The 14,466-nt window shown below is 51.6% G+C and overlaps 1 protein-coding gene across 1 annotated transcript in view; it reads left to right on the top strand.

Annotated features, from left to right (window-relative positions):
* The window catches only part of CORO2A (coronin 2A), a 57,225-nt gene extending 47,090 nt beyond the window's left edge, over positions 1 to 10,135 (top strand). The window contains exons 4-12 of the mRNA XM_059926507.1: positions 1,873 to 2,022; positions 3,251 to 3,430; positions 4,166 to 4,282; positions 4,913 to 5,017; positions 5,753 to 5,849; positions 6,772 to 6,884; positions 7,210 to 7,300; positions 8,199 to 8,473; positions 9,788 to 10,135. Of these exons, the coding sequence (XP_059782490.1) occupies positions 1,873 to 2,022; positions 3,251 to 3,430; positions 4,166 to 4,282; positions 4,913 to 5,017; positions 5,753 to 5,849; positions 6,772 to 6,884; positions 7,210 to 7,300; positions 8,199 to 8,473; positions 9,788 to 9,919 (1,260 nt within the window). The 3' untranslated portion in view covers positions 9,920 to 10,135. The remainder of the gene's footprint in view (positions 1 to 1,872; positions 2,023 to 3,250; positions 3,431 to 4,165; positions 4,283 to 4,912; positions 5,018 to 5,752; positions 5,850 to 6,771; positions 6,885 to 7,209; positions 7,301 to 8,198; positions 8,474 to 9,787) is intronic.
* Positions 10,136 to 14,466: the final 4,331 nt, after the last annotated feature.

The raw sequence follows: 14,466 nt of genomic DNA, 5'->3' as shown, positions 1-14,466 counted from the left end.
GTACCAGGATCGTAGTCCCTGACTCCACAATGTTTGGTGTTATTTATAACGTATTCTCTGCCTACTTCTAAAACTCAGCGCGTATGGCTTAAAACAAAAGACACAGATATGATCAGATGATTGAAATAAGGATGAGAGTCATAGTTACCCTTTATTGTGAGCCCACTGTGTCCCTGACTCTCATTACACATATCATTTCACTCAGTCTTCCCAGCAACCCCACAAGGTAGGATGGTTTTCTGATGCAAAAGCTGAGGATCTGAGAAGTGTGGCAATTTGCCCAAGGTCACACAGTTTGTGGAGGCAGAGCCAGGGTTCCGACTAAGGCCTGATTCCAGAGCCCGATCTTTTTCCACTGAGCTGTTCCACTTCCCTAAAGAGCAGCAGCCACAGATGGAGGAATTTAACTCTGGAGGGTTGCAGCTGTTGAATTCCAGGCTTAGCTTGGAGCTGCCTGGCGGCCAAGGCAAAAAAAAAAGGAAATAGCCTCACTGTCTGATCAAAGGAAACAGACCCGTTCATAGAGAGAAGCAGGTAGAAAATTATAAGAGGACTTGTGTCATTTTCCATATAAGGGTTGCTGAGGAGCATAACGGACAGTGTCTGCCGACGTGGCTTCACCAAAGGGACAGCCGGGCCCTGTGAGAACTGACCTTGTCTCAAATGAGTGTAAGGCTTCTGACAGGATATCAAGTATCTGACTCTGTGTTCACTCCTGGAATACCTGCCCTTTCAGGCCTGCTTTGAAGGCTCCCTTCAAGGTCTTTATTAAATTCCTAGCTAGCCTCATCACCCGTCCCTTCCCAGTTGCCTCGGGGGCAGGAGGAGTGGACACAACTATTGGGAGTGGCCGAGATGACCCTCTAGCTCTGAGGGATGGTGTCTTTTTCTACCAAACAGGCCTGCCCAGAGTCTGTCCTCCAGCCAGGTCCAGTTCTGTTTGGTAACAGCCCTGACCAGACTCCATCTTTCTGGAGCCTGGCACGATTGTGAGGCTGGCTTTCTGGTTTGAAATCCAAGATGACCAGGAAATACATGCTGAATTAAAAGCAAAGTCTACCTGAAAGCCCATATATCCTAAGAGAAAGAGGACATACAACCACATAGGGGCCTGAGAGCCCTGCAGGACAATAAGGGACGTTAAGTCAACACCAGCCTGGGCTCTGTCGCCCTCTGTCATCCTCTGTTCCTCCATGTGTATGCCTCTGTGATGGGGAGATGACTTCCTACCATGTAAGCCCTTTCCATCCTCAACAACACTGCTCTGGAAGGAATCCCCAGCCCCTCCTCCCAGGCCCTCACTGTTGAATACAGGCCTGTGACCCCATCCAACCCTGCCTTCTGGCCTTTAGTCTTCCGGGCCATCCAAGGGGACCCCTATAACGGAAGGGGTTGGGGGTTGTCCCTGCCCTGTCCTGCTCCAGAGACTGCGCTGGCTTCCTAGCTCCCTGAGGAGATAGCATAAACCCTTCCTCCTGGCGTCTGAAGCTCTACCCTGAGCCTTTGGGACCAGGAGGGGGTAGAGCACTGTACTTTGAGGGGTATTCTAGGCTGAGAGGCAGGTTTGCTCTGACATCCAGCCTGGGAATCAGGCCTGTGGCCCATCCACTCACCCACTGCCTCAGGTCGCTAAGAATGGCAAAGATTACCAGAGGCCTAGGCTCATCTCCAGCCCCTGCTTGGGCTGGAGGACCTTGGCAAAGCGCCTGTCTCTCTGAGGGGCCCCAGCTGCCTCTCCATTGAGTGAGAGGTAGATACAGAGAGAGCTCCCCCGGACTGTCTGCTGAGCACTGCCAGTTCTGTGGCTCAGGGTTGTGGGCGGCCAAGGTGACCCCGGCTAACCCTTCCCTTGGGCCGTGTCTTCCCTGACAGATTAAAATCTGGGACATTCCCAAGCAGCTGCTGGCAAAGAACCTCACAGCCTTCAAGAAGGAGCTGGTGGGCCACGCCCGCAGAGTGGGCCTGGTGGAGTGGCACCCCACAGCTGCCAGTATCCTCTTCAGCTCCGGCTATGACTACAAGGTGGGTCTGTGTATTAGTTTCCTAGGGCTACCCTGACATATGACCAAACTTGGTGGGTTAAGACAACAGAAATGTATTCTCACATAGTTCTGGAGGCCAGAAATCCAACCAAAATCAAGGTGTTAGGAGAGAGAGCCATGCTTTCTCCAAAGTCTCTAGGGAAAAGTCCTTCTGTGCCTCTTCTAGCTTCTAGTGGCTCCAAGCATTCCTTGGTTTGTAGCTGCATCACTCCAGTCCGCCTCTGTCATCTGCCGTCTTCTCTGTGTATCTATACGTCCCCTCCTCTTCGTACAAGGACACCAGTCATTGCATGTAGGGCCCACCCAAATCCAGTATGACCTCATTGTAATGCATTACACCTGCAAAGACCCTGTTTCCAAATAAGGTCACATTCTGAGGTTCCACGTAGATATGAGTTTGGTGGGGGTGGGGTGGGTGGAGACACTATTCAATCCATTAGTCTTCCTGGAGGGGTTGGGCTGGACCCTGCCCACAGATGCCTCCCCCTGCTCCATTGACTTCCAAGCTAGCAAGCTGTGGGCCCTGTGGATTGGGAAAATTCACAGTAGAGGAGACCTAGATTCTATTCCCACTCCGTCTCTGACTTGCAGTATGACCTGGGAAAGTCCCTTGTCTTCTCTGGGCCTCAGTTTCTCAGTCTGCACACAAATGGGGTTGATGTGGGATGGGAGTGGTTGAGAGGCCTTTACCCTGTTCTGATCAGAAGTGCTCTATTATCTGTTTATGTAAGGTGTGCTACTGCTTATGGTTGTACAGTTTATCTGTACACAACTCCAGGGGGCGCTATTCGCATTATAGACTACGGGAATGGGTTGCCCTGGAGCTGTGCAGTGCACAGCCTGTGTAGCTAAACATGGCAGCCCTTGTTATCTGTGTGGTAGAAACTGTTGCTAATGACTGTTTGAAACCCCTTGGACTATCTGGTCCCCTGGGGTCCTCCCAGCATGGATGTTTCATTGCTCCAGGCAGATGGTGTTTTCTTTTCACTGCCAGACAGCCTGACTCCCCACTTCCCCCTCCTGCCACGTGGCAGCTTCAGCCGGCAGACCCATCCTCCCAACCGAGGCCTCTTGGCCAAACTGCCATCTGTGGCTTCCCTCCCGGGGATACCGTGTTTCACTGCAGCCTGGCTGGCGCGTGACTGTGGAGGCCAGGGCGGGGCTGGGGGGGGATGCACTGTGCTCAGAGCCGGCTCTCTGCCATGCAGGTGATGGTCTGGAACCTGGATACAAAGGAGGCTGTAATCATGAGCCCCGTGAAGACAATTAGCTGTCACCAAGACGTGATCCTCTCCATGTCCTTCAACACCAACGGCAGCCTGCTGGCCACTGCCTGTAAAGACCGCAAGATTCGGGTTGTCGATCCCCGAGCAGGGGCTGTCCTCCAGGTCAGTGCTGGGCTGGGGTCTGGCTTGGGGTCAGAGGAGCGAGGAGTGGAGTGGGCATGGCAGGAGGGGGGAGGTCTGAGAACAGGGCAGTAATGATGTTAATGTTCTGGCCAAGCCTTCACGCGTGTTTATCCCCATCTGTTGGGGGGTGTAGAGTATGTCATACCCATTTTTCAGATGAGAAAACTGAGGCTGAAGAGAGGCTAAGGGACTTGCTCACATTGAAAGCTGGGACTGGAACCTGGTCTAACTCCAAAGCTTGTCATTGTGCCTCGCCTCTGTCAGGAGGCATGACATGGGGTCAAGAAACCTCAGGGCCCCACTGTTATCCACTGTGTGACCTTAGACAAGCACTTTCTGCTCTCTTGAGTGTCTGTTTTCTCATCTGCAACAATGGGCCATTAGTTCTTCCTCTGGGAGGGTTAAATGAGATATCCCAGGTGACAGTGGCCACCCAGCCCCATGCCTTGCATATAGTGGATGCTCAATAATAATCTTTTAGCAAAAACATGGAGCTGGGCCGAAGTTTGCCTCTGTCCTAGCTCAGAAAAAGAACTCTCAACAAAAATAGTGAGAGAGACTTTATGTGGATGGGAGAGACCCAGGAAGGCTTCCTGGAGGTGGTGCCTCTGGAAGGATTCTCCAGGCAGAGCTGGGATGAGAAAAGAAGGTATTCCAGGTGGAGCAGCAGCGTAAGCAAAGACAGGGTGTCCCTGACCACACATGTCCCTCCAGGAAGCCAGCTATAAGGGGCACCGGGCCAGCAAAGTGCTATTTCTGGGGAACCTGAAGAAGCTGCTGTCCACGGGCACATCCCGATGGAACAACCGGCAGATGGCCCTGTGGGACCAGGTGAGTCTCCCGAGCAGCCCCACCAGCGCCCCTCACCAGCGCCACACCTTGTGCATCTTGTTGTTCAAGGAAGGGGAGGGGTCAGGACCCAGGAGAAGTCTCGGCGTGGGGGAGGGGAGGTGGCTGAGTTTGGGACCAGGACTTGGGGGTGGGGGGGAGGGCAGGAGAAGGAAAGGGCCTTCTAGGTGGAGGGAACAGCTGGAGCAAGCCCTTAGAGTGAAATAGGGAGGTGTGTGGGCAAGAGGAGCTTCCTGTTCAAGGTGGGTGGGGGTGGGGATGGGGATGAAGACCAGGCCAAGTAGTATTAATTTCAAGGAGCACTTGGCTGGAGTTCGAAAGATTGCTTCCTCTCTGTCTGAATCTCCTTGCATTATAGTAGATATAAAACAGGAGGTGGAGGGCTGGAGTGACATCATGTGTATGAGAAATCATTCGTTAAAGGTAAAATGCTAGCAAGGGAAAAGGAGGTGGTCTCTCTTTCTCTCTCTCTCTCACACACACACACACACACACACACACACACACACATGCACACACACACAGCCCTGTGACAGGAATTCTTATCTTAGCACCACCAAGGTGCACTCCATGAGTGACCCATTGGCCCTCCTGGTCTCCCTTCCCTTGCAGGATGACCTCTCTGTGCCTCTCGCAGAGGAGGACCTCGATGGCTCCTCAGGCGTGCTGTTTCCGTTCTATGACTCGGACACCAACATGCTCTACGTGGTGGGGAAGGTCAGTCTGACACGGGAGGGAGGTGGCTGCCTGGTGCCACTGGCGGCCAGACCGCAGCCTGGGGCCCTTGGGGTACAGGGCAGGGGCAGGGGCAGGCAGGAGTGGCTAGATACTCTCCCCCTGTGGTGAGCCCCGCCCCTCTCCCACCTTCCTGGCTCCACAAGAACACCTGGGGCCAGGGCTTTGCCGGACACCCTGAGCTAGTCCCTCCCCAGTTCTGGGTCCAGATAAGGAGGGACCAGTCAGTTTTTCTTGGCAGGGGCACCTTCAAATTTGAGGCAGAGCAGGTCTTCACTGGGTAAGACTATCTTGTATTTGGCATCCCTGGCCCCTACCCACCAATGCCAGGAGCAGCACCCACCTCCCCACCCAGTCATTATGACAGTGACAACCAGAAATGCCCCAGGGGTAAGACCCACTGGATGGTCTCAGGAACCCCACTTCTGACCTTTGTGTGCGGCTCTCAGATGGGAGTGGGGTTCAGGCCTGTGCTCCCAGAGCCTCTGCCTTGGTGGCATCTGTGTGGGCTTTGGGTCATGGTTGGGGGGACTAAGTGTTAAAATGAGGTGCCTTGGTGCCCTGCTGCCTTGGTGCCAGTCCTCTGGTCTGCCCTTGTGAGAGGCGGCTCTGCCAGCTCTTCACTCACAGTCCTCTCCAGGTTTCTGCTGTGTGGCAGTGGGGGCCAGGTGGGGGGCTGATGGGGCCCGGCTCTGAGTGGTTCCCTCCCCTCCACAGGGAGACGGGAACATTCGCTACTATGAGGTCAGCACCGACAAACCTCACCTGAACTACCTGACCGAGTACCGCTCCTATAACCCACAGAAGGGGATCGGTGAGTGTGGGACACTGAGGCCACTTGGGGCCTGGGGAGACAGGGATGAGTCAGGCCTCGCCCTAGAGGGCCCCTCACTGGGGAGGGGAGACAGCGGGTCAATGCTCTGAGTCGATGGGAGCTCTAGTTGAGGTATGCGGGAGGTTCTCTGAGAGTACGCAGGAAGAAGTCCAGGAGGGCTTACTGGAGGAGGCAAGACTTGAGGAGCCAAAAGGGAAGCAGAGCACAGCATGGGGAGAGGATGAAGGTGTTCTAGCTGAAAGTTAAGCAGTTACAGCAGCAGCAAGGAGATGGGGGACATTGACCTAAGAGAGGCCCTACTTTTTAAGTGTGTTTAGGGATTAAAAACAAAACAAAACAAAACAGGACGCAACTATATGCCCTCTACAGGAAACCCACTTATATATAAAGACACAGCTAGATTAAAAGTAAAGATGGAGGTACTTCCCTGGCGGTCCAGTGGTTAAGACTCCGTGCTTCCACTGCAGGGGGCACGGGTTCAATCCCTGGTCGGAAAACTAAGATCCCGCAGACCACGCTGCGCGACCAAAAAAAACAAGTGAAGATGGAGAAAGATAGCATGCTAACACTAATCAAAGGAAAGCTGGCATCGCTCTATTAAGAGCATCTGTGTTGGGAGGTGTGGGGAGGGTGATGGAGGGCCTTGAGCAGAGCACACTTCCTGTAAAAGTTTAGCTAAAATCCTTGAAGGTAGGGGACAAAGTCTGAGGATTTCAACCCCATTTCCCCAGCTCGGGGCCTGGTCCAATGTAGGACTGTTTGTTAAAGGAAGGATAATGGGAAGAGGCTGGTCTCTGTTCACATCCAGGTGTGCAGCCTGGCTTTGCCACTCACCCTGGGTCCCTGGGGCCCCAGCCCACCCTGAGGAATCTCTTGGCCCTCCTTGGTCATCTCCCCACAGGTGTTATGCCAAAAAGAGGTCTTGACGTGTCCTCCTGTGAGATCTTCCGCTTCTACAAGCTGATTACAACCAAAAGCCTCATCGAGCCCATATCCATGATTGTACCCCGGCGGGTAAGGGTGGTGTGAGCCGTCTCCGAGGGAGGGGGGGAGCCCCTCCTGGAGAAGAAGGACCCTGGGACCTGGAGCCTGGAGCCCACGCCCCTGGGGGAGCAACAGGGAGGCTGATGGCCCCTCCTCAAAGGGAAGCCTTTCTCGTGGTCAGCGCACTGTCCCTCCCACCTCTGCTCTTGAGTTGCTCTGTGACCTTGGGCACATCCCTTTGCTCTCTGGGCCTCAGTTTCCTCAACTCACAGGGGTTGGGGGGAGTCTGCACCCCTGGATCTCTAAGGGCCCTCCCCCACCGTCCCCGCTCTCACTGTCCTGACTTCTCCTGCAGTCAGAATCCTACCAAGAGGACATCTACCCGCCCACGGCAGGTGCCCAGCCCTCTCTGACGGCCCAGGAGTGGCTCAGTGGGATGAATAAAGGTGAGGAAGGCAGAGAAAAGGCCTCGGGTGAATGTGGGGGACAACGGAGCATCCAGTGGCCCCAAGTAGCTGAGAGGGGTTTGGCTGGTATTTGTGTCCTCCCATAACCTGTAACCCCGGAGGACTGGTCCTTGACAGTCGGTTCCCAGTGGTTAGGATGGTCGCATATGGGTCCAGGAAGGGAGGGGCTCGTCCCAAGTGACTCAGGAAACTCCCTCCGAATCAAGGGATTTTGCTCCAAGGAAAACGTCTTTAAATTCTGTGCTGTGCAGAGTGACTGGAGAGTCTCAGCTGGATGCCCCCTGCCCATCCCCCCGCCACCTCTGCAATTACTCTTTGACCCCAGAAACCCTCTAGGCAGCAGCCCCCACCCGGGCCCTTCTGTTCACCCTGCCTGCCCTGACTCTCCCTCCCTGGCCTGTCAACGTAAGGGCCTGCGCAGGGGGAGGCAGTGTGTGCTCCCACCCCTGCTGCGGCCCCCGGAGCTGCCTGCTGCCCCCTCCCTTTTATGTGTAACCCTTAGACAGTCTCGCTCCTCTCTGGGCTCGGTTTCCTCACTGTAGCCGTGATGCCTGCCTCCCCTGCTTCTTGGGGTGTTGGGAGAATTCGTGAACTGGTAGACGGCAGAGCGCAGGGCAGGCGTGAGGAGCCCGCGGTATTCTGGGGCAGCCCCTACAAACCAAGCCTCGCTTAGATAATCACACAAGTGTGTATTTGCACTCTGCTTGCCCTGGTCTGTGGGTTTGTGCCTGTCTGCATGTGGCCATATCGCCCACACGTGTCACGTGTATCTCTGTGTCTCCGTGTGGCTCTGTGTGTGTCTGCGTGTGTCAGTGCCCCCCATGCCCACCTGCTCAGGGGCACTCAGTCCTCACCCAGCCCTTTGCTTCCCTCCCAGGACCAGTCCTGATGTCCCTTAGGCCTGGCTCCGAGCTGCTGAGCCCCCAGCCTCTGCCCCCAGAGAGACCCCTCTCCAAGCCCAGGGCCCACACCTCGCCTCGTCTCTTCAACCAGACAGAAAAGCTGGCTGCAGAAGATGGCCGGAGGCCCCTCTCCCTGCTGGAGGAGAGGGCGCCACGGTGGGCATCAGAACACAGACTGGAGGAGAAGAAAACTTGGTTCACAAATGGCTTTGACATCTTCGAATGCCCCCCACCAAAGACAGAGAACGAGGTGCGAACGAGGGTGGGGTAGGCCTGCCAGGGGAGGGGAGCAGCTGTGAGCAGCTGAGGGGGGCGGAGAAAGTGAGAGGCGAGGAAAATAACCAGCTGTGTGGCCTGGCCTAGCCCCTTAACTCACTTTGCTGATTCACTCACAAACATGTCATGAGCACCATCTGCGTGTCAAGATGGTGGGTTTACTTACAGGTGGTAGGGAACAATCTGTAAAATGCCGAGGGTTTGACTTGGTAGGTAGTAAAGTCCCTTCCACTTCTGATGCTCTAGGATTTTCTGTGCGCTCCGAGTCAACATTTGTTAAGTGCCTACTGTGTGCCAGGCCCTGGGTAGGTAGGCACTTCGATATATCATCTGACTGTATTTTCTCAACAGCCCTGGGAGCGTGTAGCGGCTAAAACCACAAGGGCTGGTGTCTCACAGAGGGATTCTGATCCTGGCTCTACTGAGCACTACTTCTAGGACCTTGGACCCGGGGGCTGAATCTCTCTCTTTTTTTAAAATAAATTTATTTATTTATTTTTGGCTGCTTTGGGTCTTCGTTGCTGCGCGCGGGCTTTCTGTAGTTGTGGCGAGCGGGGGCGAGTTGCAGCATGCGGGCTTCTCATTGCTGTGGCTTCTCTTGCGGAGCATGGGCTCTAGGCGCGGGGGCTTCAGTAGTTGTGGTGCGTGGGCTCAGGAGTTGTGGCTCGTGGGCTCCAGAGCACAGGCTCAGTAGTTGTGGCGCATGGGCTTAGTTGCTCCGCGGCATGGCTGAATCTCTCAGCTTCAGTTTCCACAGTGGTGAAGTGGGGGTACTAACACTACCACCCTCGTAGGGGTGTTGTTAGCATCCAGTGGAATAACGAAATCCTTAGGGGGAACACCCAGCATCTAGTACCATTCTATACTGTGGCAACAATTATAATAATGCTGAGGTTAGTTTTCTGACCCCCAGTTTCCAGAGGAGGAAATTGAAGTTCAGAGAGGGTAAGTAACCTGCCTGAGGCCACATAGTTTAGCGGTGGTGAAAACTCCAATTCTCCAAGACTTCAGGGCCAAGTATCCTTTGCTCCACCCATGGGGAAATCTAAGGAGGCAAAAAATGTCTGAAACGTCAAGACTTTTTGTTTTTCATTTATTGGGTGAAGAAAACTAGGTTTTTGTAAAAGATCTATGCCATGGCTGTCCCCTCAGGCCTCAGCCACGTAAATGTAATCACCCACCTTTCTGAGTCAAAAAGGGGCCATGTTTAATGCTTTCTGCTGGTGTCCTGACCCCTTGCATCCCAGGACACCCAGGTGACCTTCCCCTCTGCTCTGTGCTTTCCCAGCTGCTGCAGATGTTCTATCGGCAACAAGATGAGATCCGAAGGCTCCGGGAGCTGGTGACCCAGCGTGAGGTCCAGGCCAAACAATTGGAATTGGAGATCAAAAACTTGCGGATGGACTCAGAGAGGCTCTGAGCAGGGTCCTCTGCCCTCCTCGCCCTCAGGGACACCACTCGGCTCACGGAGAGGTCCGGAACCAAACCACAGGTCCCCCGAGAACAGCCACTATTTCTGTATTTTTTACCAGAGATGGAACTCTTGGTCGCTGAAAGATTCCAGTGGGACCTGGTGCCGATTTTCTATTTGCCTTCTTGAAACAACAGTGTCTGAATTGACTCTTTTTAGATGATACCTTGCCTTCTGTTTAATTGTTTTGAAGGGTCCACGGTAACTTCTCAAGGGGAAGAACATTGTAGAAAGTTAGAGCTGGAAGGTCCTAGGAGGTGAACCTTCCTGTGGTTTTCAAACTGTGGTCCATAGCAAGGGGGGAAGGCTAAGTCAGGAGGGCTATACCCCCCCACCTCCATTCCTACCAGTCAGCTCCCCTTCTTTCTGTTTTATATATTAGCTTCTATGGAATACATAATTCTGCTACTAAAAAAATATTAGAAGTTTGAAAACCAGTGACGTGGCCCAACTTCCTTATTTTACAGGTGGGGAAAATGAGGCCCAGAGAGAGGCAAGTAATCAAGGTCCCCAGAGAGTTCATGGCCAGGCTGGGCTGAGCTCCTGGTCTCCTGGGTCTGCCTTTCTGCGGTTTATGATGCAGCAGATGTGCAGTTCTCAGCCCACAAGGCAGGAATCCGTTGGTTCTGGCCTCAGCTGTGCCCCTGACTTGCTCAGTGACCTCTTGCAAGTCACTACCTCTCTGGTCTCACTTTCTCCATCTGAACAAGGGGGACCCTGGAATGCGCTGCCCTCTATAGGATCTGCCACCTGAGATAAGAAACCTTGGCCTTGACCTAAGGAAGACTACTTGTAGGGCCATCATCTGGGTTTGCTGCAGGAACTCCAAAGACATTGACAAAGAGGCAGAGGAAGTTTAACTTCAGGGAAGTAAGTCAGGGTTCAGCCTAATTGTAGAACACAGACAGGAGGCCATCCTCTCTCTCTTCAACCAGAATCAGCCGAATATGGGTAGACACTATCCCTTATGTGGGGATGCAGACAGCAGAGTGGTGCCCATGGCTACTGACTGCCACCACCAAAGCCCTGAGGTCACAGAGCCTGCCTCCTCCAGGATGATGTAGGCAGGTTTCAGCCCAAGGTAATAGAAGAGGTCCCCAGGAGGTAGGGAGCCCCAGCCTGGAAGTGTGCCGGCAGAGCCACATGGCCGCCCAGCCATGAGGGTTTCTGGAGAAGGATGACTGCACTAGGCAAGGAAGCGGGACCAGATGGCCCTGACTTCCCTTCCGACCTGAGAGTTTTTCTGTGTCCCTCCTTTGTGAATCTGTATTCTGAGCCCTTTCTCTAAGGTTCTCTCCTTCTCAGTGGTCAGTACAACAACCCAGCTAGAGACGGGGAATGTTGGAAGTTAAATGTGCCCCTCTTTACCAAGGCTATGCAGACGATGAGTTTGCCCATTGCACAGGGCGATCCTGGAGCTAAGATGGGAACTGCAGGAGGCCACCTAGCCTGGTAGGTTTCAACCCGGGCTGTACCTTAGAATCCCCTTGGGAGCCTTCAGGAAATACAGATACCCAGGCCCAACCCCAGACCAGTTGGAGCCGAATCTCCAGAGTAGGGCCTGACCTTGTGTATGTTTTTATAAGTTCCCAGGTAATTCTGCAATACAGCGAGGACAGAGACCCACTGGGCTAGTCCCTCTGTACCTATTTGCAGTAAAGATGAGGACAGTGAGCGCCAGACAGGATCTGGGACTTCAACCCTATCTTCTAAGTCCATGCTGGAAGCTCCTAAAAAAAGTCAAGAAGCATTGTCCTGGGTGTCTCTGGGACCCTGACTGCAGCACAGTGAGGGCTCTGTGCTCCCGACTGCCCCCTCCCCGAGCCACGGCTGCGTCCCCTTGTTTGCCCACACACACCAGGTGCCCATGTTCCTTGTCGGGTTTACTCAGTCACTGGGGCCTGCCAAGCTTGCCAAAGGCCAGATCCCAGACATAGTCAGGGGAGCAGAGCTCCACTGGATGGGGTTACCTTTCCCACCTCATTTGCGGCCAGCTTGTCACAGTTTACAAAGCACTCCCACCCTCAATCACTGACACATTCTACTCTAATACGGGTCAGCTAGGTGTTATTATCCCCAAGTTCAGAAGAGAAGACCTAACCTCAGAGAATGAAGAATCATCAAGCCCAAAAGGCACTGGCTGCAAGGCATGGAGGTGGGGCCCGTCTGGAGAGCTTCCCGCATGCCTCCTCGACACAGAGACATCCCTTCCTTCTCAAGCTCTCCCCACCCCTAAGGGACCCAGACCTCGTGCTTAAAAACAATACGAAGGCATCCATGAACAAACTTCTTTTTCCTTCTTTTTTTTTTTTTTTTACGTCTACAATAAATTATTTAAATTATTTCACATCAAGGGAGAGGGATAGGTAATTTTTATCAGATATTTTTTTAAGACATTTTTTAAAATTACATTTTTGTTCTTGACTGATGAAGTGGAACTCGCCCAGCATTTGCAGGGCCCTCAAGCTCAGGGCAAGCAGAATGTGTACTCATCTCCTTATTCCATACCCTAGGAACCCCCTGACTGTTGACTCAGGAACTTTCTGAGAATGAAGACAGCACTGGGAGATGAGCTTTGGGGTGTATCCACCTTAGCTCTACAGTCATTGAGATTGTATCATAGAGGGAAGCAGGAAGTCAGAAATCAATCTATGCTTTTAATATGAAACCGTGCCTGAAACAGTTTGATTGTTTTAATATTGTTTCTGAAATTCCTTGTACCTTTGTAAAAAAAAAAAAAAAAAAGTGAAAATAAATAGATGTGGAATAGTGCAGTGAAAAAATTTAACAAAATAATAAACAACATCTTCCTAGACATTTTAATACATGGAGCTTTCCTTGATTTGTTTCACAAATACCAATTACAGGTTTCCCTCGCTATCTGAAAGTAGAGGGTTCTTATGAAACCTTTTGTAAGCCAAAATGGCTAAAGTGAAGAAGCAATTACCTTAACACAACTTGCTAACGGACGCACAAAATAAGTCCAGATAAAGCACAAATGCTCACAGGCACAGTTCAAAGCTAAGATGGCTTAATGTTGAGATGCCGAGTGTAGTTTCTGGGGAAGGAGCTTGGTGGTGCCACTCCCACTGCTCGGGGTGCTAGGGGGTGCACCAATGCCTCTATAATAGCTTGCTGTAAAATAAATGCTGAACATATTTTCACTTTTTGTCTTTTCTCATAAAAGCGAAAATCCTCTTCAGATTTCTTTCCGTTAGTGAAAGCAAGTACTAATGTAGGTCTTTCGTGAAAGCAAGGTGGCATAAAGTGAACTTTTGGAAATACCCACTTGTTTGGGCCAGAAACCAAGCTGGGAAACAGGCAAGAAAGACTTGGTTCCTACCCTCCAAAGAGTTTTTAGTCGTGGTTGGAAGGAAGGGGACATTCAGGCTGCTCTTGGAGGAGAAGTAAGGAAGGCTTCTTGGAGGAAATGATATTTAGGCAGAAACCTGAAGGATAAATAGGAGTAAACAAGGCAAAGAGCATTTAGGGAAAAGAGTGTTCCAAGCAGAGAAAACTACCTGTTCCATAGTCTGGAAACAAGCAAAGGGTGGAGCATAGACAGGGCAGAGATCATGAGTATTAAGAGCCAAGGGCAGACTTCCCTGGTCGTCCAGGGGTTAAAACTCCATGCTTCTACTGCAGGGAGCGTGGGTTCGATCCCTGGTAGGGGAAGGTCCACATGCGAGCGGTGCGGCCAAAAAAAAAAAAGGAACGGAAAGAGCCAAGGGCTTTGTAGGTGGGAGCTGAGACTTTTTTTCCCTAGTTTTATTGAGGTATGATTGACAAAAATTGTATATATTTATGTTGTTTGTGATTTCTTGAGGTGTATGTGGTAATGATTACGATATGAATACATTGTGAAATGATCACCACAATCTAGTTGATTAACACATCCATTACCTCACATCGTTACCATTTTTTGTGTATGGTTGAGAACATTTGAGATCCAATCTCAACAAATCTCAAGTGTACAATACAGTATTATTAACTATAGTCACCATGCTGTACATTAGATCCCCAGAATTTATGGGTTCTGTAACTTAAACTTTGTACCCTTTTCCCCCACCCTACCCTTTTCTGTCAGCCCCTTGCAACCACCTTTCTACTCTCTATCAGTTTGACTTTTTTTTTTCCACATATTTAGGTATCATACAGTATTTGTCTTTCTTCGTCTGGCTTATTTCACTTAGCATAATGTCTTCCTGGCTCATTCATTTAGAAAATGGCAGGATTTCCTCTTTTAAGTCTGAATAACATTTCACTATATATACGTGCATATACCACATCTTCTTTATCCATTCATCCACTGATAGACACTTGGGTTTTTTCCATATTTTGGCTATTGTAAATAATGCTGCAGTGAACATGGGAGTGCAGATAGCTCTGAGATACTGACTTCATATTCTTTGGATATACACCCAGAAGTAAGATTGCTGGATCATATGGTAGTTCTATTTTTAATTTTTTGAGGAACCTCCATACTGTTTTCCATA

The sequence above is a fragment of the Balaenoptera ricei genome, chromosome 6 (genome assembly GCF_028023285.1).
Source record: "Balaenoptera ricei isolate mBalRic1 chromosome 6, mBalRic1.hap2, whole genome shotgun sequence".
Taxonomy (NCBI): Eukaryota; Metazoa; Chordata; class Mammalia; order Artiodactyla; family Balaenopteridae; genus Balaenoptera; species Balaenoptera ricei.
The sequence above is the reverse complement of the archived record's forward strand: the minus strand, read 5'-3'. Positions and strand labels throughout refer to the sequence as shown.